General features: G+C 33.4%; 1 protein-coding gene across 4 annotated transcripts in view; it reads right to left on the minus strand.

The window, feature by feature from the left end:
• CSMD3 (CUB and Sushi multiple domains 3) overlaps window positions 1-24,278 on the minus strand; it is a 587,774-nt gene that overhangs the window by 34,935 nt on the left and 528,561 nt on the right. For all 4 annotated transcript variants that reach the window (XM_088178475.1, XM_014870085.2, XM_088178481.1 and 1 more), the window contains 7 exons: window positions 21,508-21,681; window positions 19,942-20,115; window positions 16,420-16,605; window positions 13,318-13,491; window positions 7,275-7,457; window positions 5,538-5,714; window positions 2,209-2,388 (listed from right to left, as the gene is read on the minus strand). In XM_088178475.1, coding sequence (XP_088034601.1) covers window positions 2,209-2,388; window positions 5,538-5,714; window positions 7,275-7,457; window positions 13,318-13,491; window positions 16,420-16,605; window positions 19,942-20,115; window positions 21,508-21,681 — 1,248 coding nt within the window. The remainder of the gene's footprint in view (window positions 1-2,208; window positions 2,389-5,537; window positions 5,715-7,274; window positions 7,458-13,317; window positions 13,492-16,419; window positions 16,606-19,941; window positions 20,116-21,507; window positions 21,682-24,278) is intronic.

Below are 24,278 nucleotides of genomic sequence, written 5' to 3' on the forward strand. Positions count from 1 at the left end.
AGCTTCACAAATAGTCTTTTTAAAAGGGTCTGTATATTTTAACTTCTAGGCTGACCAATAAGGGAGGAAATACTGGTGAATAACTGAGAAAGGAGAGAAGAAGTAGAAGAAAATAGATGTAATATCAGAATTTTATGATGAGAAAAGCAAAACAAGACAACACCCAGCAACAAGCCAGAATTATTCTCTATTTTGATCATAGTTAGGCTTAAATATGTACCACAACATTCTCAGTTTAAGAACTACAAGTATATTGCAAATGCAAGTCTGCAAAAAAGACAATGTTAGAATATTTGAATATTTAGTTGCAGATGAACATGCATCCTTTTCCAACTTGGCATAGCAGAGCAGTATTTATATCTTCTCTTTCAATGGCACAGTGACAATTATGCATGTGTTTTCTGCCCAGTTCATTTTCCAATTATTTTAACTAAATAGTACCAAAGGACCCTGGCACTTCATTCTGAGAGTAAAAATGAATTGTTATACATTTTACACTACTGTATATTATTTATTATTTTAATTACAGTATTAGCTTGTCTAGTGTACTTACACAAATTAATGTTAAAGTAGAATGAAATTCTGAGAACCCTAGATATTCTTCATAGGATTATTAATTAGCATTTATACAAGCATTAAATATGTATGACCCAAAACTAGAAAGACTCAAAAACTCAAAGTTAAAATTGACAGTAAAATTCTTTTTTTTGCATGATTCTGCTTGAATCAAATCAGAGTTAGATTCCTGTTCCCAGTTAGGTACCAGGTATCCTGTAGACCATAAGAATTTGAGTCTGAGAGACTTTATCGTAAATACTTGTTCTGTCTTACAATCTTCTAGCTGTTGACTTAGAGCCACTCTTGGTGACAGACTCTTGGTCAATATGACCACTATGTCCATTCTTCAGTTCTTAAAATAATTTTTAATTGAAACTGAGTCTATCTATGAGCACAATGCAAATAGGGAAAAAAAATGAACTGTCAAGAGGATTTCAATATTTGACATTCTTAAGAACGTGTCAGAAAAATAACTTAAAAATTGACATTGTCAAAGGTGAATTAGAATTAAACTGGACTTGATAAAATATTGGGGGAACTGTGTTCAGCAAGAAAAGTAATTGTAAATATGGTAGAGATTTGAAATTAATTTGATTTAGTTTGACAAATGAATTCATGGGGGAAAATGAGTGCTGCTTAGCAGGTATGTTACTTTGATTCCTTAAAATGAAACAGAAGGAAGATGGATAAGAACAAAGTCCAAATGTAGCTAACTAAGTTTTGAAAGAATAGAGATCATGCTTAGTGTGAACCCAGAAATAAAACACCAAATGATAATGCTGCTTTTCTACAGATGTAGTATAAGGAAGTGAGGAAAAAATAGTCTAGATAGAAGTTGGTTTAGGGTTTAGCAAGTGAGTCAGAGAAAATATTTTTGATGAGACAGATAAGTTTGGCTTCCCGTTATGTTCAGATTCTTTGCTGTTAAAATTTTAACAGGATACATTAAAAACCCCAAACCCAACAACAAAAATACCCCAGCAAACAAAAAAACCCATGAAAATCAGGTATGCAATTTAAAGAAGAGAAAGAAGGAATATCTTGAGATTAATCCTTTCAGTTTCCACAACAGAGAACATAACATGAAGCAGTAAAATTTTTATTGGGAAATTTGCAAGAACAATTTAGTTGTTTTGAAGCAAGATGATGCTTAAAGGTCTAATAAAGGAGGGATCAGGAAAAAAATCTCAGTATTATAATCAGAGTAATTCAGATGAATTTGGATTTGACAAAGTTCATTTTGTATATATTTATCTCTTTCCCAGAGATCTCTTTTACAAGTTTGGGTGTTCTGTTTGTAAAAGCAGGGACATAGATATGGCTACCATTCTATGACATGCTAACTGCAGTTAACAAATCTAAACCATCATTTCATATTGGATAGTTCAGTTTAGCAGCAAAGTAATAAATTATTCTACAGAACTATGAAAAACTGTTCAATATACTGTGCTTGTAGGAATATAAAAGGGAAAAGAAGCAAAAGATGAAGTAATTGTCTCTGCAGCCAAAGAAATCAATTCAATGTATTCATACTAAAAGTAAGTTTTGATTTCTGTGGAAATACACAATAAATTAACAATACAATTTACAATAAACAGTGTAGGCAAATGTCATAGAAGAAATAGCTGACATGAAAAATAAATGTTGTACCTTTGCATGTTGGGATTACTCCACTCCATGTGCCGTTGCTAGTACAAGTGCGAATTAAGGAGCTATTTGCTTCCATTGTATAACCAGGCTGGCACATGTAAGTAACATTTTGTCCAACAACATAATCATCACCATATCTCATGCCATTGGCTGGGACTCCTGGATCTCCACAACTGATAACTGCAAATAAATAGTTGAGGAACATATTTTAAAATTAATTGAGATTTATCTATATGTGAGGGGAAAAAATGATGAAACTAGGCATTGACTGGGGGGAAAAAGAAGAAGGAAAAATTAACATAAACCTTATCTCCACCAAGAGAAGATAAAAATATGTTGTCCTAATTAGCTGCCAAACATATGTGGATCTATATAACAGTTATATTTGGAGAATAAAAATACTTTTGTTCAACAGTAGTAGTAAAGGTCTGTACAATTTTGATTGACAAAATTTCAAGATTACAAAATGAAAAAAGAAAGAGAAAAGGCAAGAAATAATGCATATGCCACTACCAGCCTTTGATATGCTAAAGTTTTCCTCTATTCAGTTTCATTATTAAAAAAGTAGATGCTTATTACTTATTTTACTTTTCTAAGGTATTGTACTTTAATGTGTGGGAGTGGTTGTAAAACCTTTTATGACTTCTAATGTCAGGAGATAATTCAATTTCCTAATGAAATAAAATACTCATAAGGAGTTAATAAAAAGTTTTATATCATTGTAATCTGAGAATAGTGTTAAAACAGGTAAGTTTCCCTCAGACCTGGTAAACTGGGTCTATCATTTCTGGAACAGTTTTTAGAGCAAGAAATCTAGAGAACACTAGTGGCAATGCTAAAAAGTGGTTGTTTTCAGGAAAAAAAAAAAAAAAAGGAGTAAAAATCTAGTTCATACAAAATATAGCATCCCATGTGTTTTATAGTTTATTTTATAGAAAACTTGAAAACCACCCTGCAGCATTGCTATTTCCTCTAGAAAAGTGTGAGAAGCAGTTTCCTGGGCAGAGTACACATCCTGGTCACTTCTAACACAGTGCTAAAGCATGGCTGAAGTCAATGTCATCCATTGTGGATTGGGATCTCCAAAATCACAAAATCCATGACTACCTATTTTTGGTGTAGCTCCCTTGACCTAATAACTTACGACCTGAGAATCTAAGATATATATATATATAGTATACCTTCTCTACAGTTTACCATGGTCTGAATGAGCATACTAATTACACAGCATATATCAAAGCTTAAAATGTCCCATGCAATCACTGTGTGGATACAGAAGAGACTAGAAAACATACCACAAGGTTATCTGGGTTAGTGTAAAGGTAGCTAACATACTGATAAAGATAACAGGTAGCTAATGTACTAGCAAAGAAAACTGGAGATCAGCCTATTTTAGTTTACCTAGTAACACAGTAAATTCAAATTCTTTAAAAACTAAAAGGCCATATTTTTTTTCTTGGTCACTTTTCAAATAACATAGAACTGGAATACTCTGAAACTTTCTTTATTTGAAATATTCCATTTGCTATCTTTAATGTGTAAATTTTACTAAAATAATCCTCAATATTTTTACAGATATACTATTGTTGTGACTGAATTAAAATATAAAGGTAATACCTTTATCCTTTTTTCAACTATTTTTGGTTTCATTTCAGCTGGATCACCTTCACTCAAGTCACTATTTTATGCAAAAACATCCTAAATTGTTGCAGTGATGCTGACCAGAGGAGCTTTTCCTGTTGAGGAGCCAGTGAACCCCAATAAGGTGACCCCAGGCTTGTGCTGCAGAGCCAGGGTGGCCTCCAGACAGATCTGTGCTGTGCCACACAGATCTCTTGCCCTGGCACAGCTCATGGCAGCTGAGGGGCTGCAGGCAGCCCTCACTCACTCATTACACCTTGCTGACTGCACAGCCTTGCTTTTTATTTACCAGTGCAACAAGAAGCTCTCGTTAGAGCATTGTTTCTGCTTGACTGTAGAAATACAGCATTGCTTCTTTCTAAGGAAATCCCATAATAGCTTGCAATGGGCTAGTCTGTGTGACATTGCACACAGGCCAGTCCTGTTTGATGGTACCCAGGGCTTCCAGCCTGCAAAGGAGCATAAGGTGATCTATGCTACAGTCTTCTCACAGTGTCAGCTCTAAAACCCAACCCAGCATTTTCAGTGATGTGAAAGAAGGAGCTGTAATAAGTAGGGACTGGATGTAAATTTTGATAACATCTTGACAAAACAAAAGTGGTATATCCTGAATCATCTCCCTGTCTTTGTTTTACTATGATACTTCTTCTGTCAACATATTTCAAGTTAAAATCTCATGTTTCTACCTAAGTAAAGTGTCATGAGAAGACTGTTTTGGCATGTATTTCACGTATTCTAAAATAGAAGAAAAAAATATAGATGCAGCTGACATCACAAACCATTTTTATCTTTGGTACAATTAATCTGCTTCTTATTCTAATTTGTAAAATAATAAATAAACAAAAACACTGGGCTCTCTCTCAGGTTTTATGACTACAAAAATCCATTAAAGATGGATTAAAAAGACAAGAAATTTTATTACCTAGCTCTTGGCTTCTATTTGGTTTGCTATAAGTGTGTTCAAAATTTAAAAAATGGTTTGCTATACCTCTGATGAGGATATGTTTCTTCAAAACGATAGGCAGTCTTATGCATCACATAAATGTAAAATTTTCATAATTGCTACTAAAAGATGAACTAGGACATGTAATAAAGAAGGAACAGATGGGCTTGAAAATAAAGTGTTGCAAAATGCTCATTATGAATGTTAGAGATGCTGAAATAGCTTCTGTTAGTTGGGTAGCCAAAGGAGTTTTAAGGTTAATGAAGAGGCCAAAGAGAAGATGATATGTCGAAATAGGACAACAGTTTTGACCTTGGAGTCACTACTAAAAGAATCCTCAAATGTTCATTACAAGGTTTTTATTTTGTACTCTAGAAGACCAGAATATTATGCTGCTAGTTTTTCAAGATGAAGTAAAACAATCAAAATAAAAATGTCTGGATATGTCATATCACAAAACATAAATAAGATTGAATATATATACTAGTAAAGAATTAAAACAGGTAGATCACGTAACCATACAACTCCCTTAAACTGAAACAGCAGTCTACATTTTACTACACTCTGCCTTTATTCTTCACATTTGCATAGCATTATATTTTAAAAAAGCATTTAGCATATGAATTTACATAGGAAATAGTACAACAAAAAGCTGAAAATTTATTGGCATGAGACTTCTATATTTTATTTATTCATTAGTTTCAGAGAGGAAAAGCAAAGACTATTCATTAGAAATGTGTCTTACTTGTGCAGTTTGGCAAGGATCCAGACCATGTTCCATTGGCAGTGCACTGTCTTACAGATGATCCAGAAAGTATGTATCCTTCCATGCATGAATAAACTACTGAATTTGAGAATGTAGTTCCATCAATACGAAGTACTTTTCCGTTAGCAGTTGTTCCTGGATTACCACACTGTACAGCTATAAAGGAAAATGTGAAATACTTTCAAAACATGGGGAAGATGACTTCTGAAATAGGAAAAATTGGAGCAGGAGCAATCCTTCTGCCAGCAGTGTTATTTGGTAGAAATCTATTCTGTTTTCTTTAAAAATGTAAGTTTTGCCACCTACTGATAAGGCAAATTGTACAGTAAGAAACTGTGTGCATGAATTACTATTTTTTCCACCTTTGATTTGTAGAGAAAAAAAACCTACAAATTTAGCTTTATAATCTGAATTAGTGAAAAGCTAGTTTAGCTGCAAAAACAAACTTCCAATTATAAGAAAATATCTGATCTACAATTATAACTGTACATGTAATTTGAATCATGCATTTCTAGCATTACTGAAATATTCTTTCTAATTCAAAGCACTGAATGGAGTCAGCTGTTACTTCACAGGCCGGTGGAACCCTGATGTTTCCCAGTTTTTTAATGTTCTACTTAGGAACTTAAATGTGTCCTTCTTATGTGATTACATCTAATCTATATGACCTAAACTAGAACAATATACCTGTGCATGCACTACCCACACCTGTATATATCTGTGAAGCATGTTTATCATTTCAAGAAAGAAATATAATCGAAACTATCTTAAAATGTATAAGTGCTAATTTATTTCTGCAATAGATGAGGTCAAAGAAAAATAGCAGATGTTACAGTTGGGAAAAGCTTATCCTTTTTGATACCAGCATAAAAACATTTTTACACGCACACACACATACACACACACACACACACACACAAGTTTTTTAATGCAGTGTAAAGCTGACATTCAGCAAAAAGGATATTACAAAACCAGTTCATGAAACAAATTTTTAAAATGAAATTACTCTTTCATACAGTCAACAGGGATAAAGTAGAAAATAAGAGTACAGGTTCTCAAATTATTTTATTTTTTTCAATACACTTTGTTTCATAAAATAATCTATTGGGATTTATTTCCTATTCTGAAGCAAGGTAATTTAGGCAATAAATGATTCTTCAGAAATATCCTGTTATACTTTTCTTTTATGATAATTTGTCTACCTTGAAATTTCCAGAATTATTTTTTACAAAAAAACTTGTTTCAGCATTTTGTTTTCTATTGAAAAAATAATAATTTCAACAGTATTATTGAATGAAATTTTAGGTCAACCATTCATACACAGATGTATAAATCTAAAGAAATCCTGACACTGACATTTTCCTAAAGCTGGGGTCTTTTGTCTGAAATTCAAGTGTATTAATAGTTGTGAGTAAAGGTCAGGTTATGCCGAGATTTTTAAGTGAAACAACATTAATAAGAAAATTGAGTTCTAGAGACTTAGCTATTTTTTTCCTCAGTACCTGTAAACATGCGGTTTCAGGGTACCAGGAACTGCTTTCAGGTTTGTCACCTGATGCCAAGCCACTGCTATAGTGCAAAAACTTGTTTGAAAAAAAATTTTCAGTCCGAAATTACTGCATCCCATTCACAACACAAAGCTGGCAATGCAAAATTAGTTTTCTGATCAACAGTATTAAAAACACAGTTTAAAATTTGAGTGGATCTTTGATTTACCTTTGCACTCAGGTTGTTTTCCTGTCCAGCTTCCATTTGCCAAACATGTTCTTTCCTCTGAGCCATGGAGGATATATCCAACATCACAGCTGAAATGTATCGTGCTTTTAATTTTAAAATTGTTCTCTTCCCTAGACCCATGGCCTGGGATACCTGGATCACCACAAGAACCAGCTGTATCACCTAGATTTTAGGGTACAGAGATTAGAATAAATATGAAATATTATTATGATTCTACATTTATAATGCATGTCTCTGTGTATTCATAAATGTTATATATATAATATATATTTTTTTAAATCCCCATATATATCAGTTAGCATGACTCCCTATAATTGCAAAATTCTTTGATCCTCCACTAATTTTCTGTACTTGTTTTACAGGAATGCAGAAAAAGAAATACAATTTTCTCAAATTCCTCTAATATCATGCTAAAATTTTGATTACAGAATTATCAAATAATCAATACAATATCAATATCAATAAAATGGATGGGGGGGAGAACAAGCATGAAAAAACGTTGGAAATTTTTCATTTTAAAATAAGGAATCCTGAGAAAAACCAAGGTCCTGATTGCAAAGACAATTATCTTGTTTGTGTACAACTCGTGTTCACAAAATATTTCTTAGTTTTATGATATCACTAGAGCTGGAACAGTTTTACTATTGAATAAAATTTCTAGTCAACAATGATATGTGCACTAGACATGAAGCATTTTCCTGAATTCTAGAAATGTTGAAACATGCCTTCAAAACTGCTTGATAGCTAAAATCCCCCTCAGATATAAATATTTCAGAAAATTCTAAGACAGAGGGTTAATGGGAAATATGTTTATATATAAATAATAATGTCAAATGCTATCTGCTGTATATAAATGTTAGAATAATCAACACAGTAATAATGATAATAACAAAAAGTTATAATAGTATCTAAGATTATACATTTAAATCTTTAACTATGGCAAGAACTTTTAGGAAGTTCTAGGTAGCACATTATATGAAGAGCAGCTCATTTGGTTGAATCTTTTAATATTTACTAAGGATCATCTACTTTATTTTTTTAGAGAACTTTAAGACAGTTTTCTATGCATAAAGAGATGAAGTTTCAATACTAAAGAGTTGAATTTTAGAATTCTTGGTGTTTCACTGTTCTGGTTTTTCTTCATAGACTATTTTTTTCTAACAACTTGCAAATAAAATTAATGTCTTCTAAACAAAAAATATGTCAAACATATAGATATTTTTGAGAAAATATCTGCATTACTTTGTAGTTAGTTACACTATTTTAAATAAAGATGAAATATTTCAAGAACTAGATAGAAAGAAATAATCTTGTTATGCAAGTAATCTCTTATGCAGAATAGCCATATTTTTCTGGGGTTTCTCTAAGTTTAAATAGAATAATAAGAGCAATTTTTACATAGAAATAGCAAACAAATTTTCAAACTCTAAATATGCAAAAGACAAAAAGTGACAAACTCACTATGGAGGGATTCTATAGGAAGTTAGGTCACTGAAGTCTTACATGTAGAGAAAAACAAGTGTTCTGCTGCCTTAGTTGGCAGTGTATATGTCTAAAAAATTCTGTTGGGAGTGGAGGGTTGGACACAACTCTTTACTGACAAAAGTACATACAGAACTGAACAGTGAAGGAAGAAGAGTAGAACTAGCATGCTTTCCTTTGCAAACTATGGTGCATGAGCAAATAACTGGTTTACTCCATTATGCCTAAGAAATATGTTGTACTACGAATTTAAATGTTTTCAGAAACAACAAATATACTCAAGTAAGTAAAAGGGCTAGCTAGCTGTCTGCTTTAAAATCACAGACTGAGAAGTTAGGCTGTTCTCTGTTTACTCATTTCATTATGTGACACTGATCAGTAAAGCAGATTGCCATCACTGCTTAAAAACAAATTGCAAATAGTTCCAAATTATAGCAAAAAAAATTCTATAAGCTTTCAAAGTAATTTATGCCCAAAGAACTTAGGTGACTTAACAACATTCTATTTTGAGAAAAGTCAACTTCATATTTTTGAAATTATTAAAAAAAACCAAAAAATCCCAGATCAAGGGTGTTTTTTGTTGTTTTGGGAATCTGTATCTTACATTTTCCAGTAGTATTTAGCTAGACTATGACAAAATTGGAACAGGGCCTACTCATTATTCTACGCTTGTAAAGTCTCCACAATAACAGCTCGTTTTTTGGCAAGTTACTTAACATTATGCCTAAAAGAATTACATTGCGAAAAAATAAAAACAGGTTATTTGCTATGCCAAATAGAAATCACGTATTCCTCTTCTAACTGAAATCATGTGTTCTTTTCTAATGCCTAATTATTACTGTGGATTATTCGACGTTTTATTTTAGGAAGGTTAACCATCAGACCTTTTGATTGAAGGTTACAGAAATAATTTTTCTAAATGGCTAATCACCTCAGATGTGATGGAAGCAAAGAATCACAGAATAAGCTGAGTTGGAACTGACCCACGATGATCATGGAGTTCAGCTCCCAGCCCTGCACAGCACCATCCCCAGGAGTGCCTGAGAGCATTGTCCAAACACTTCTTGAGCTCTGTCAGGATTAGTGCTGTGACCACTGCCCTGGGGAGCTGCTCCAGTGCCCAAACACCCTCTGGGTGAAGAACCTTTATCTAATATCCAACCTAAACCTCCCCTGACACAGCTTCTGCCATTCCCTGGGATCCTGTCACTGTCACCACAGAACAGTGACCAATGCCTGCCCCATCTCTTCTCCTCATGAGGAAGTTGCAGATTGTGATGAAGTTTAAGAGAACATATTTTATTACCTCATGCAGACTCAACTAAATGATTTTTACAGTTACTAACAAGCCATCCTTCATTCACATGTGTAACAAATTCTCAGATGACATTTAATCTTGATGAAATGGAGGATATTTAGATTATTTCCAACTATTGCAGCACGTAAGAGGAATTCTAATTTGCAAAAAATTTCTGACTCCATCTCATATGCATATGATGATTGAAAACTGTTCCTGAATGCCAGTATATATCAATGGGACATGACAATTCCTTCTAGCTCAGTCACATGATAAGAAACTGTCATAAGAGTTATGTTAAAAAATTTAGTTACCTTATGTTCACTGATCTAGAGTTTCCTTTTTAAATTCTTTTTCGTATACTAAAAGGTCAAGCATGCTGTGTCTTATCTCAGTTATATATTCTATATTATATATTATGAATAATATAAACAAACATGCAAATGTTAATGCTTTAATATGCATGACAATGAACAATTCAATTTAAAGGCTAATAATGAAAGCTAATGATTTTACATATTTTAGATGCAAAATATAGAAATTCTGTGTCATGAACTACAAATTATTTTATATGAAAAAGTATTTCAGACATAAAATTTGAAAACAACATCTCAAAACTTTAATAAGAATTATAATTTGGTACAGTACAGTTAAATAAAATAAGAGTTTGTATTCTCTACAATTTGATTCATTATGATTGACATTTAAAGGTGCCTATGATAAGAAAATTTTTCTTCATGTATTAAGAAAAATTAATTAGATCTGATTAGAGACACCATTAGATCTGATTAAACCCACCACATCCCTATGTCCAGGTAGAAAAACAATAATTAGAAAAAAAAAAAAAAATCATGTACCTCACTCATAATATCCCAAGATATTTCAACACATTTAATTTAATAGGAGAAATACTATAGCATAATCCTGTTTTCAGTAGGGCTGCTTTGATTTTTCATGTGTATTTTTAGGCTATAGTCCTTGATATTTTTGTCTATTTCTTAAATTATTTTTGCAATTCATAATTTAAAATTTTACACTTTTTTCTTATTAATACTATGAAAAACTACAATTAGGAGCCTTAGATTTTATCTAAAGAGGATTTTTCCCCCCAAACAAATATGGATTCATGCTAGCTGTAAAAAGCCTTTTAAACAAAATCTGCTAAAAAACCTGTTCCAATTTGCAAATACATTAATATATCATTATTTATTAAATAATATTATTTTACATTAAAATTTGATTTCTAGTACATATCTTTAAAAATTAAAGATTATAAGAACTTTATCTTTTCTCTAATTGTGGCAAATTTCTTTCTGCTTTATTAATAGCAAGCTTAAAGGATTAAATTAGGTGTACATTTTTTTTCTAGGTTTTGTCACATTCTAAGTTCCTGAGTTTGCAGGAGAAGTTTCAGATACCGAAAAATTCTTCCAACAGTTTAGAATTTAATGCAATACTTTAACCAAGAAGCTCTATTTTAGTATTTCATATTAATTTTCAACTATTTCTGTGCTGTGGGCTGTAAAATTTCATATTCTGACACTGCAGCTGATAATCAGTTTATAACTGAATACACTGAAGAGATGAGGGCAGGAGAAGAAAAGAAAAAACAACAAAAAAGGTTTTGAATATGTGGAATATGTGAGACCTCCACCTGGACTACTGTATCCATGTCTGAGGTTGCCAATGCAACAGGAGCAAAGACCTCTTAGAGCAGGTCCAGAGGAAGTTAATAAATAGGCTGAGAGAATTTGGGCTGTTCAACCTGAAGAAATAAAGGCTTCCAGAAGACCTTACTGTGGCCTTTCAATACATAAAACATAGAAGAAAGATGTAGAGTGGCTTTTTATCAAGGTCTGTAGTGACAGGAGAAGAGGGGACAATTTTAAACTGAAAGAGGCTAAGTTTAGACAGGGCATAAAGCAGACATTTCTTATGATGTGTGCAGTGAGTCACTGGAACAGCTGCTCAGAGAACCTATGGATGCAACATCCCTGGAAGTGCTCAAGGTCAGGTTGAACAGGACTTTGAGTAACCTGATCCAGTTGAATACATCCCTTCTCATTGCAGTCAGGGAGGACTAGATGATCTCTGGAGGTCCCTTCCACCACAAACCATTCTATGACGCTAGTGGAAGATGTCCCTACCTATAACTGGAGGTTGAACTAGATTATTTGTAAATGTCCTTCTGACTTCTATCATTCTATGATTCTCTTATTTACTAGTACTGTAAAGAATCTTGGACTTTAAATGTAAAACTAGTACAGCATAGTCGGTTTTGCATATCAGTTATTTTTCACTTTGGTTTTGAATGGATCTAATCCAAGAAAAGCATGTAACTTATTTTCTTCTTATTTTGTGCCATTAAACATGTCTAAATTCTCTAAATTACATCGGTTTAAATAAGATTCAAAAACCCCTCTGATTTCTCCAATTGAATAATGAAACATAGGCCAGACAAGAAAGAACTTCTACCAGTATTGACTGAGAATGATAACATGGTTAACCTTTATCACAATATTTGTTTACATAGTCTGCAATAAGAAAAGGGATTTAACCAAATCCCAAATTAGTGTGTGACTTGAATTTCTGTTTTTCACTTGATCACTGCTCTTAAAGTGAAACAAATTGAAGTTGGGAAGCACAATTTTCCTAAGCAGTAAGTTTTTCAGAAAACATATCTTGACTTCAGTGAGGCCTAAACTATTACAAGGATTAGATGGCTCTCCCTTAAAAACAGAGCATCCTGTCTTGAAATTATGTGGTGGCCATCTGGCCTTATTATACAGATGGATGTATTACACTATCAAGTTATATCTGAAGTGTCATCAAGCCAGTAGACTTTTTGTAAGTTAAAAGGAAAAATAGAAGAAAATTAGCCCATCATCTTGAAGAGATAATGTTGCAAGATTTCTCTGTGGAAATTAACACTCTTGCCAGAAATCACATAAAAAATATTTTCAAAACAAACTGGTTTTGTTAACAGCCAACTGTCAACAGTCAACAGTTAGCTGAATGTGAAATTTCTTGTTCATATTAAGTGCCACCAAGAAAGTCTACTTCTTCCAGATTATTTTCTTGCTAATACTTAATGCTTATTTTGGTATTACTTTTATTTTTACTTCTACCGATATAGTAATTCAGTTTTATATGTGATTTTACAGATTTTTAAAACGCCTTCTGAAGAAAACAAAATCTATTTAAAACAACTTCAGGATACAGCCATTAATTGACATGTGTTACCTGAGCAGTGAGGAAGAGATCCACTCCAGTGTCCATTTAACTGACAGGTGCGAGACGAGTGCCCCAACAGCGAGCGCCGGCCTGTGCAGGTGTAATAAACAGTAGAGCCAAAGGTGTACTTATCTCCCGACAGGACCGCGTTCGGGGGAACTCCAGGATGCCCACAGTCAATCACTACAATGCATAATTATTGGAGATGAAAGAAGGTTATTATCACTGATCGAACAATTTTTAGTTTTCATTTTTGTAACTGCACACGTGAACTTTGTGCAGGGGTTAGCATTTTTAGGGTTTGGGCGATGGGGTAAGATCATGGGGTTAGAATGCAAAATATGCTTCAGACCAAAAGCTGTGAAAGAAATGTTTGGAGATGTCAAAAAAAGATATTTTAAATACATATATTGATGTTCAAAACCACTCATTCACTAAGTTGATCTTTATGGCACGAACACATGCACACACCTTGTACTGTTCAGAGGAAAATTACAGGAACACAGTATCTCCCAAAGTCACTGCTGTGGTAGAGAATATGCAGTACTTCATCTCTCTTAATAATTCAGAGCAAGGAGTTAATTTAAAAACAAGCTCAATAAATCAAGTTTGGGGAATGCACAGTTGAATTTCATAAACAAAACCCACCATGTACACAAACTGAATCTAGACCTGATGCTTGATTTCTTTTTATCTTACATCTGTTCATGGTATGCAGATTATCTTGGACAGAGATATTTGTATTTATGTATCAAAAAACTCACAAATTAGAGCTTCAAATATCAGTGTAGTAGAACCCACTGCTGAATCCTACAACTGTAGTTTTTATCAAAATTTCATTCTATTAAATATTATTTTCTACAGGAACTTTTTATTAAAGAAAAATCCAGATCAGAAGCCTAATCAGAGTTGAGGATGTGCTCAATCTCATGGTATTTTAGATATATGCAAGAGTACAATGATTGTACAATATAGTGTAAGATCAAAATCATATGTGACAATTTGTATTTTTTAAATGATTGTTTTAGTCTCAGAGCTTTAATTTATGTATATACTGATTTGCATTTAATTACATGTTCTCCCAAAGGTCCAACTTTTATGGTGCATAACTTTTCTGACCGGACCACAAAGAATTTAGGAATATGGTGAGCTATTGACAGACTTTGATTCCTATCTAATGTGCTGACCCCTGTGACCACAGGCTTTGAGGATTTTGAGTAAAACAGCCAGAATAGTCAACTTTACATAACAAGCACTTCTTGTCAGCATGTTATTTTTTAATCAATTACTTCTAACTAAAATCTACTATCACTTATGGATGACTTGAATATGGAAACTTAGAACATTGTCAATAAAAAAGTATGTTGGTCGTGCAGGCTTCAACAAAATGAGACCTTTTTCTTGTGAAGAACATTCACAGTATTCCAGAATATTTTATTATCTGTAGTGTTCTTCATTGATACTTTTGCCCTATTCAGATGTCATACAGGACACAGTTAATATCATACTGGTGCCTTAGAGTTTCCACCTTTGGGCTTTCCTATACACACTTTTATGGTTACATTTATGTCTAGAAGACTTGGATCCCTAATAATTGACTTAAAAAATTATAGCATCCTTAATAGTACCCTTAATTTGATTATGCATGTTATAAAATTTAATTTGATATTAATGTTTTTGGGCTGGGATTTCATATGAAAAATTGATTGAGTTTATTTTTTTTTTTATTCTAACATCTTTCTTCCTTTCTATTTTGCCACCTTCATTTTAAAACATCCCTTCTCTATACCTAATAGAAATTAACTCTTTTTAGTTTAAATCATTACTCCTTGTGCTACCAATACATTGCAAAAAGTCCCATTCCAGCAATGGTTCACAAAACACTCCAGATGCTCTTAAAAAAGGGCTCTTAAAAAGTTTTGGTAAGCTTACAATTACAAAATATCATGGATACCACTTAGGTAGAATTCATTGACCCCTCTATAAAAATGACACAAATAAAGCAGAAGATGCCCTTTCAAAATTACATATATCACTTTTACTCCCAAAGGTCTTTTAAAAGAAGAATAAAAGATATATTATTAAATTTCTTGTGACAATTCAGATAAAAATGACTAAGAGATTAAAATACAAATGTAGAAAGAAGAAATCTTCACAACTTTACTTTAAAATTCATTTCTCTTTGGAGTTATTTTACCATTAAGCAATCTTTCTCTTTCTGAAATGGTAATGTTGCCTTTAAATTTAATGTGAAACCAACAGACACTTTAACTGTGACTTGCAATCAAGCTACTTATCCCATCAAGGAAAGGGACAAGTTCCATAACTAAAATTTTTAGCCGAAGAAATTTTTAGCTTTTTTTAAACTAAAAAGTTTATTTTTTCTTATTTTTAGAGAGGCAATAGTAGAACTAGTGAAGCTCTTTGAGAACAAATAGCTACAGTATTATAAATATCAGTCCATGATTCCTGAATAAGGAACCTTTAGCCTATTTTCCCTTTAATTCCTAGAACAGAAGTCTTTCTCAGTGAAAAATGTGGATCTTAAATGAAATCCTTTCCACAGACTAATAGAGAACCAGGTAAATCAACTGTCCCTGCCAATTAAAAGTCAAAGAAACATCTCTGGCTATATCACAGTTAGAAAGTTGTTCATGACAAACCAGAATAAAAATAACCTATTTGTGTTGATCCACTTGCCTTAGTGAATAAGTTGCATATGAGTATGATGTTCAGGTACATGTATCAGTGTGGTAAACTGAGGACATTGTCCAGAGGACATCTTAAGAGGTCTACTGTGCAATTACTGGGGAATTCAATGGACAGGTTTTGACCTTCTATCCCTGCTATCAGGGATTATTACACTGGAGCATTCAGAGATGTTTGTTTGTCTGTTGCTTTTCACAAGTATTGTATGTTATTTGCTACATGCAAGAATAATGTAACTGCTACTTCAGCAACTACTGAGACCCTCCATCACTACTGCACACACACAAATGTTTATAAATATGATTATTGTAATTGCTGTCATGAGTCTGATGAAAATGTTGTGTAAAATAATACCTCGTCCAGTCCACATTGTTTGTAGAAGCAAACTCATTATCTACTTACTAATGCATTCAGGTAGAGGTTTGTCCCAGTGGCCATTTGGTTGACAAATTAAAACTGAAGAGCCAAATAAAAAATATCCAGGATTGCAGTCATAAAATACCACTGTTCCATACGTGAAATTTCCATGTTCGATTTTACTTTCTCTTATAGAATTTGCAGGAATTCCAGGATCAGAACAATTGACCACTAAAAGGAAAAAGAGCACAGACGTGAGAGCCATACTAATCAGTCTCCTAAAATAGTCTCCTATTCTTTGTATAAGAAATATTCAATGTGTTGTTACCATGGTTTTATATACCCTAACTTTTTTATATAATGGTAGTGAATTAGAAAGAAGACCTGAAACGATGAGACACTAAAGCCAGAAGATGCCAAGCCCAGAGCAAATAAAAGGAAATGCTTCTTTACAGTGTGATAATACCGTAAAATTATTGGCCACTAAAAGTTGCTGAACATACCAATAAAATGAATTATATTCCTGCCTTGACACACACTATTGTCCACAAATAAAGACGTATTTTGTGGCTAGATGTGACTTTGGTCTAACACACACAGAACTGAGAACATACTTATGTTCCAATACCAACATGTTTTGAGCTAAAGGGCACAAAGTCAGTTAGGTAAGACTGCGGTGAATTTGACAGAATAAGAACATACCCCAACAAATGGGTAGGAGATTTTAAAAATAGAGGTTAACTTTAATGGTTAAGAATACTGATGCATTTTTTGAGTTCTTAGCATTTTTAAATTTATGTTTTTGAAAAATTCAGAATATGGATTTTCCCCCCTTTTTTTGTGTCTTACAGCTATCTGTGAGTTCATCAGGATACTTCTTTCGGGGGTCAAGAAGATTATTTTAACAGTTTTCATGTGGTTTCCCTTGGTCAAGGAAACATATCACTTATTCAAAGTTAATCTAGGAAACCAAAGCCCGTAACAGCTACTATCCCTACATGCTTATAATCAATTGCACGTTTATATACATGCACTTGCATACACCTGTGTGCAAATCTATATATCTCTATGTGTATTCAAATGGAATTTCCTGTGCATCAGTTCCTACCCACTGCCTCTCATCCTTGGCACCACCATGAAGAGCTTGGATCCATCCTCTGACACCCTCCCTTCAGTTACTGATGGTGATTAAGTCCCCTCTCAGTCACCTCTTCTCAAGACTCAACAGTCCCAGCTGCCTCAGCCTGTCCTCTGAGACAGATGCTCCATCCCTTAACCACCTTTGTAGCCCTCTGCTGGACCTGCTCCAGGTTCTCCAGGTGTGCCTCACTAGGGCTGAGTAGAGCAGGATCACCTCCCTCAGCCTGCTGACACTGCTCTTCCTAGTGCACCCCAGGCCACCACTGGCCATCTCGGTCACACAGGCACACTGCTGGGCTCGTGGCCAGTTTGTTTCCCACCAGGACCCCCAGGTCCTTCTCTGCAGAGCTTCTTTCCAGCAGGTCACCCCCAGCCTGTGCTGGTACATGGGGGTACCTGGGGTTTCTCTTCCTCGGGTGCAGGACCCTGCATTCGCATTTGTTGAATTTCAGAGGTAAATGTGCATGGATGTCTGCATATGAAATTATCAAAATATGCTGAAAAGCTCTGTAATCTGCAAAGGAAAAATGGTATTGCCAGATGCAATTCAAGATAATTTTTCCTACCTAAATCACTCAATGTAGTCATTTTATGGCTCATATCCTCTCTAGCCACTATTCTAAATGTTGTAGTCCGCTTGTGTGCTTCTAGCAGGCCTCAAATATTGGTACCACAAGCCTAGAAAACATACTTTTTCCAAGGACAGAAATAGCTTTCTGCTTGTATTTGACTTCTTGAACAGTAAAGGACAGAACAATTTGTTAGCTACATTGATGGTCAATATTGATTTTTTTTTTCTTCCTGGAGCTGGATTTCTCTGTTTTTTCTTTTTTTTCCTCTTGCAAGGATCATTGAAGTCCAGCTTCTGACCCTGCACAGGACAGCCCTGAGAATCACACCATGTGCCTGAGAATGTTGTCCATGTTCATGTTACTAAGCATATATTTAAAGTAATGAAAAAAAAATATTCATTTTTCTGGAGTAGTGAGCACTTGAATAAAATACAAGGACTTTTGACCATTTCAATAGGTTTCCACAATTATGATGGTTGGCTAAGAAACTAGATATTTAACAAAGTTAAATAGTATAACAACAGCAAGTACACTGCTGAATTTATATGAAAAATTTATGGGACAAAAACAAAGTCTTCACAATGGTATGCAACCTTTTCTATAATATTGCACTTTTAGTAGTTTACAAATATGCAAGGTAACAGTTTATTACTATTATTATTATTATTATTATTATTAAACTTCAAAGCATATAAAATCATATTCATTAGAATGGATTTCACTGCACATTGCAAACATGATTAATGATGCCCAACACAAGATTAGATATTTTTGTTTTTAAACTCTCTCTTAAAACCAATATACAATTTCAGGACTGCATAAAATTTCAAAGAGTAAACTGATCAACTTATTTACCAATCCCTACATGCCAATAAATTGCACTTTGGCAGCACATTACCCTGCAATACAAGAATACCAAGGTGACTGATAGCAACTGAATTGAAAATGAGATTAAGTAGGTATCCGAGATATACAGTACATATTTAGTATTGTAAATTTAGAAAATAATATCTTCTCATCAACAACGGTTTCTTGGAAATTTAAATTCTCTAAACTACTTGGCAGTATCTCTTAGGGGAAAGTAATCAGATAAAAGTGGAGAACACTTATTGAAATGAAAATATAGTCAATAAAATTTCTACAAAAACATGTAATTTCATTTATGCACAAATAAAAATTAATAGAATCTGCAGAGAAGATGCTGAAAACCAATCATTAGAATTTCTGCATGTGTGCATGCAGGTTGCAGAAAAAAAGTACATTTTTCTAAATAAAATCATTTTTTCAAAAAGCACATAAGCAATTTTAAAAGGACAGGGGTTGCAAAACCTTCCTAAAACTCCTTATGAAAACTCAAACAGCACTAATTTCATAGCATAATTCTTCTAACTGAAAGAATTGTACATATAGTATCTAGAACCAACACAAATGGACAATGTTAATGAATTAGAATAACAATTGTCAAAGTCAAGATGCTCAGTGGAGCAGCAATGGAAATGTAAAATGAAAAAAAAGCAGGTTTTCTTATGTGTCTGTTAGAACTATGTTGGCTAAAAATGCAGAGAAAATTATTTCAGAATTTAAGCTCTTAATTATCTCTCCATAATTTTGCTTAAGTAACTTGTAGAAACAATTTTTAAAAAAGAAATACAATCTACAGACACACTATCCTGGCAACCTGAGTGTAAAAAATCATCACAAAAAGTGTTTAATGATGAGATTATTATTTTTGTTAATCAGTCTCTCTGTTGGTGAGAGAGGAATCACTCTGTCTTGTGTTCCCTTACCCTCTGTTTATTTTTCAGCCTCAATTTTACAACATTTAGTTAGAACCCTATAAATGCTGCATTCTTACCTTTGCATATTGGAGGTGAGTGGCTCCACTGCCTATTCGCTTGGCACTGAGCTTTGGTTGGTCCTTGCATAACATACCCAGTATTACATGAAAATGTCACAACATCATTGAAGTTGAAACCATTTCCACTTGTTCGTCCATAAATAGGACTACCAGGGTGACCACAGCTGACGGCTAGCATAGCACCAGTCAAAAAAAAAACAACCAAAAAAGAACAAAATGTTTTCACTTTTCATTACTTATTATGCAATAGATAATAATTATATAATAGTATTTTCAAGTTTTGATATCATAAGATACTGCATACTTTCCATGATGTATTCATGTTCAAGAACTTAAATTTTTAAGTAAACTGAATAGAATTTGACATGCAGTAATGAAAGCAAATGAAGAAAACTGTTCTGGAGAAGCAGGAGAAAAGTAAGCACTAGATTTTCATTATGTACAGTCTGAACTTGAAAGGAAATATTTCACTACCTTAGTTCCTCAGGTATTATTTCTTACAAATTTGTCTTAGTGTCAACTCAATATTTTATCCTTGTGGCCTAAATAGCAGGCCTTAGTGGAGCTATAAATTTATTATTATTTTTTGAAAAAAACCAGAATTATTGGCACAGTGAAAATTTTCTTACGTTTGTACAAAAACTGTCTACGTAAGGTAAAGTTTCTTTTCTGCACCCACAAAAAACAGATAAAAAAAAGCAAGGAAAATTGGACACAGATTAATATTTACAGAGTTATCAAAAAACACTTTTCAAAACATTTTCTTCTATTTTGTAACAATCCATTGGTAAAAGAAAAGGTTAATCGATAACTAAAAATTAAAATTAAAACATCACTGAATAAATGAATTAACATTGTGTGCTCTGACTTGATATTTCTGCCACAAAGATACAGCTATAGGATATTTGGAAGCTGATTAATATAGTTTCAATATGCTTCTATTACTAAACCTGAAAATTCTGGTAATTTGTTTGAAAGTGCTTATGGAAATCTCAAATTTTCCTAAATTAAATACATCATTTTTTGTTATTACTTAAAGATCTTTCACGTGATGGCTTGACACACTTATCATGCAAAAGAAACCTCATTAACAAAGCACAATATTCACTCAAAAGATCCCCAAAACCACAAATCAAAGAAACAGAATCTCTGTGAGGAAGAAGAATAAGAAAAGAAAATATAATTTGTAAAACATTTTAATCTGCAGTGTTGATAGTTTACTTATCTAACTAAAACTGAAACTATCTAAATAAATAAATGAAATCATAACTGAAGGTAAATATACATTAAATATTTCCAAAAGCTACTACTGGTCATGAAGTAATTTTCAAATTTGAGTAGTGGCATTTACAAGTCTTATCACTTTCTGAAGAATTTTCATATCCATAACAGCAGGTATTCAGTAGCCAAAAGATGCAGAAATTTTAGGTGACAACATTTGACTTCACCTGATAGATGAACCATAGATTTTATGCGGCCCCATATTTTGAGGATCATTCAATCCTCATCTGCACACAGATATTCCTGTAACATAAACCAGGGTGTGTTGCCATGCTTACTTACGCACACAGGATGGAAGTTGGCCAGACCAGTTGTGATCCTGCTGACAGATTCGTACAGAAGAGCCAATCAACCGAAAACCAGGACTGCACTGGTAAACAACTGTGTCTCTATAGCCATAATTTTCTCCTATTACTTGTCCATTGACTATAACATCTGGGATCCCACAATGACCAGCTAGATTTATTTATAGCAAAGAAAAGAAAAGAAAAATAAATTTAAAAAAATCAGTAAATATGACATAGAAATTTAAAATAAACCTCCTTAACTAAAACAAAGAAATGCTGAATATCTTTGCAGGTGTTATATCGATCTAATTCAAAGCTTTCTCTTTATTAGCTTGTTGAAAACTGCAGTCATGCACTTGAATAACTATAAACATATAAAAATTACAAAAGATGATATAGCAAAGAGATTAAATGTCATATATATAATCAAATTTCCTTTAAAAACATGAATGATCCCTTTTTATTGTAACACATAAAAATATGTATTATTTACCATTTTTATTTTGTTATGATTAAATTAATTAGGTAACATTAAAGCATCATACATTTAACTAAATAGAAAAATTCCACATAAATAAAAATAATACAAATATTACAGATATCAATCCATGGGGACATTATAAATATAGCTTTTGTACAATTAAAAAACAAAACAAAACAAAACAAACTTCAAAAATTTATTGCTTGGAATTTGACTCTCTGTAATGTTTTCCATTCTTTCTTTCCTTCCCAGTGGAATCCCAAAGAGATTAATCTCCTCTGGTTGAAGGCAGTCGGCACAACGGCTGCCAAACCTTTCAGCAACCACACGGCAACCAAAAATCTCACTATGCTCAGGCTTAATCTTTTACTCTGCATTCTCAAAATGTGAAAAAATATTGTATTTTCATTATGAAAGGCAAAAAGAGGCATTTACTCTACAGAGAGGCTGGGAAAACAAACTATGCGCAGTTATTACTTTTCATAATGAACTCTGGAAAATGGGCACTGCAATTCAGCAAAAAATGTGGCAAGAGGAAAGCTTTCTAAGAATGGTTGACTTCATGAAGACTGTGACATTTGGTAGAGAATTCACTGCAAAAAGAAGAGTAAAACAAGAAAAAAAATACATGAGCAGTGTTTCATTTAGTTCTTTTTTGGGGAAAAAAAACCACCTGCCACCCAAACTACTCTGCTCTCCTTTTCTCTTCTAATTTTCCTCAAATAGCCTCCACAAACAAATCTCCAAAGCATGGAATTGCTAATAAGAAAAGACATTTAGACGGTTTGGACTGTTTTTTCCTTTGAAATTTTAAATGCTTCTAATACCCTGATATATTTTTCTGCATTTTGCCTCATTCATTTGAGGCAACAAATTTCCTTAAAAAAAAAATCCTACATTTTCTTATTGTATTTTTTTGTATGAATCATGATAAAACAATCAGAATTTACAGTATTAGTAGTACATGAACCTCCACATATATTAGTTTGATGGCTGCAATTTTACTTATGTGTAGTCATAGAAGGAGGAGGAGTCTAAATCTGGTGCTATTCAAGTCTATATTATCTTTTGTTCCCTCCCAATTTCCCTCAGTCTTATGTAAAAGACATAAAAAAAACCATAAACGAAATTTATGTTCAAGGATAAGATGGCATAACACTTTTAAAAAATTTTTGTCTGAGAATTTCTTGATTTTGCAAGAAATTCATAATCCATTCAGCATGTAGCAGACTTTTTTGAACATGCTCCAAAGGAATTAATTTCCCTATCCTATCATATTTCTGACTATAAACAGGATTCGCCAAATGAGGAATAAAAACTGAGCTGTAAAAGATTACTTTATATCAAATGTGCAACCAGTCAGTCTGCAGTGATTCAGATCATGCTCAAGGAAATACTTTTCTAGTTGCATTTAATTAAAATATATGTCTTGGTTCTTAATTAAAAATTGAATGTTGCTTTATGGCAGAGTGGAAGCAGAATACTTCACTAGAAAGGTCAATCTCTCTTTCCTGTTCAGAGAGAATAAAACTGAAGCAATTTAACATATGAGGTAACTAAGATCACAGTGCAGTTTCTGCAGCTGTGTGTGGACTTTACAAAACCTATACAACTTCAACAGGTGAAAATTCATTACAGATCATCTTTCAGTAATGTCCCAGTCTTACTCCAGAAAATGCAAAATAACTTTAAAATCCCACTCTCTTACCGTACTTCCTTTCATTTTCATAAAACTCTCAGACCCTAGTTTTGAATTCTTTTGACTTTTTTTGTTCTTTTCTTTTGACTTTCTTCTACTATATACAAGGAGAGAAATAGTGGATGTTGCTTACATGAAATTCAGCAAAGTATTCAATACCATTTCCCACAGCCTTTTCCTGAACAAAAGGGTTCAGATTGGGTGGGTGGTCTTCAAGATGTGTAGGGAATGGGTCAACAGGCTGCACTAAAAGGGTGGGGATCAAGAGTTTTCACTCAGACTGGAAGCCTATCTCAACAGCATTCCCTAAGGATCAGTAATGATGTTGAATATCTTCATAAATTATCAGGATGTTGGGATTGAAAGCAGCCTCACCCAGTTTGCTGATGACACCAGACTGGTGTGAGGCAGACATGAGCAGGAAGAGACATCTTACAGAGAGACCTGGGCAGGCTGGAGGAGCAAGTGAGAAAGAACTGTATGAGATTGACAAAAACACCTGCAAGGTTCTGCCTCTGGGGTGACAGAACCAAGGAGCCCAGAACAAGCCATGATCTGTGTGGCTGGGGAGCAGTGTCACTGAGAG

The sequence above is a fragment of the Sturnus vulgaris genome, chromosome 1 (assembly GCF_052056855.1).
Source record: "Sturnus vulgaris isolate bStuVul1 chromosome 1, bStuVul1.hap1, whole genome shotgun sequence".
NCBI lineage: Eukaryota > Metazoa > Chordata > Aves > Passeriformes > Sturnidae > Sturnus > Sturnus vulgaris.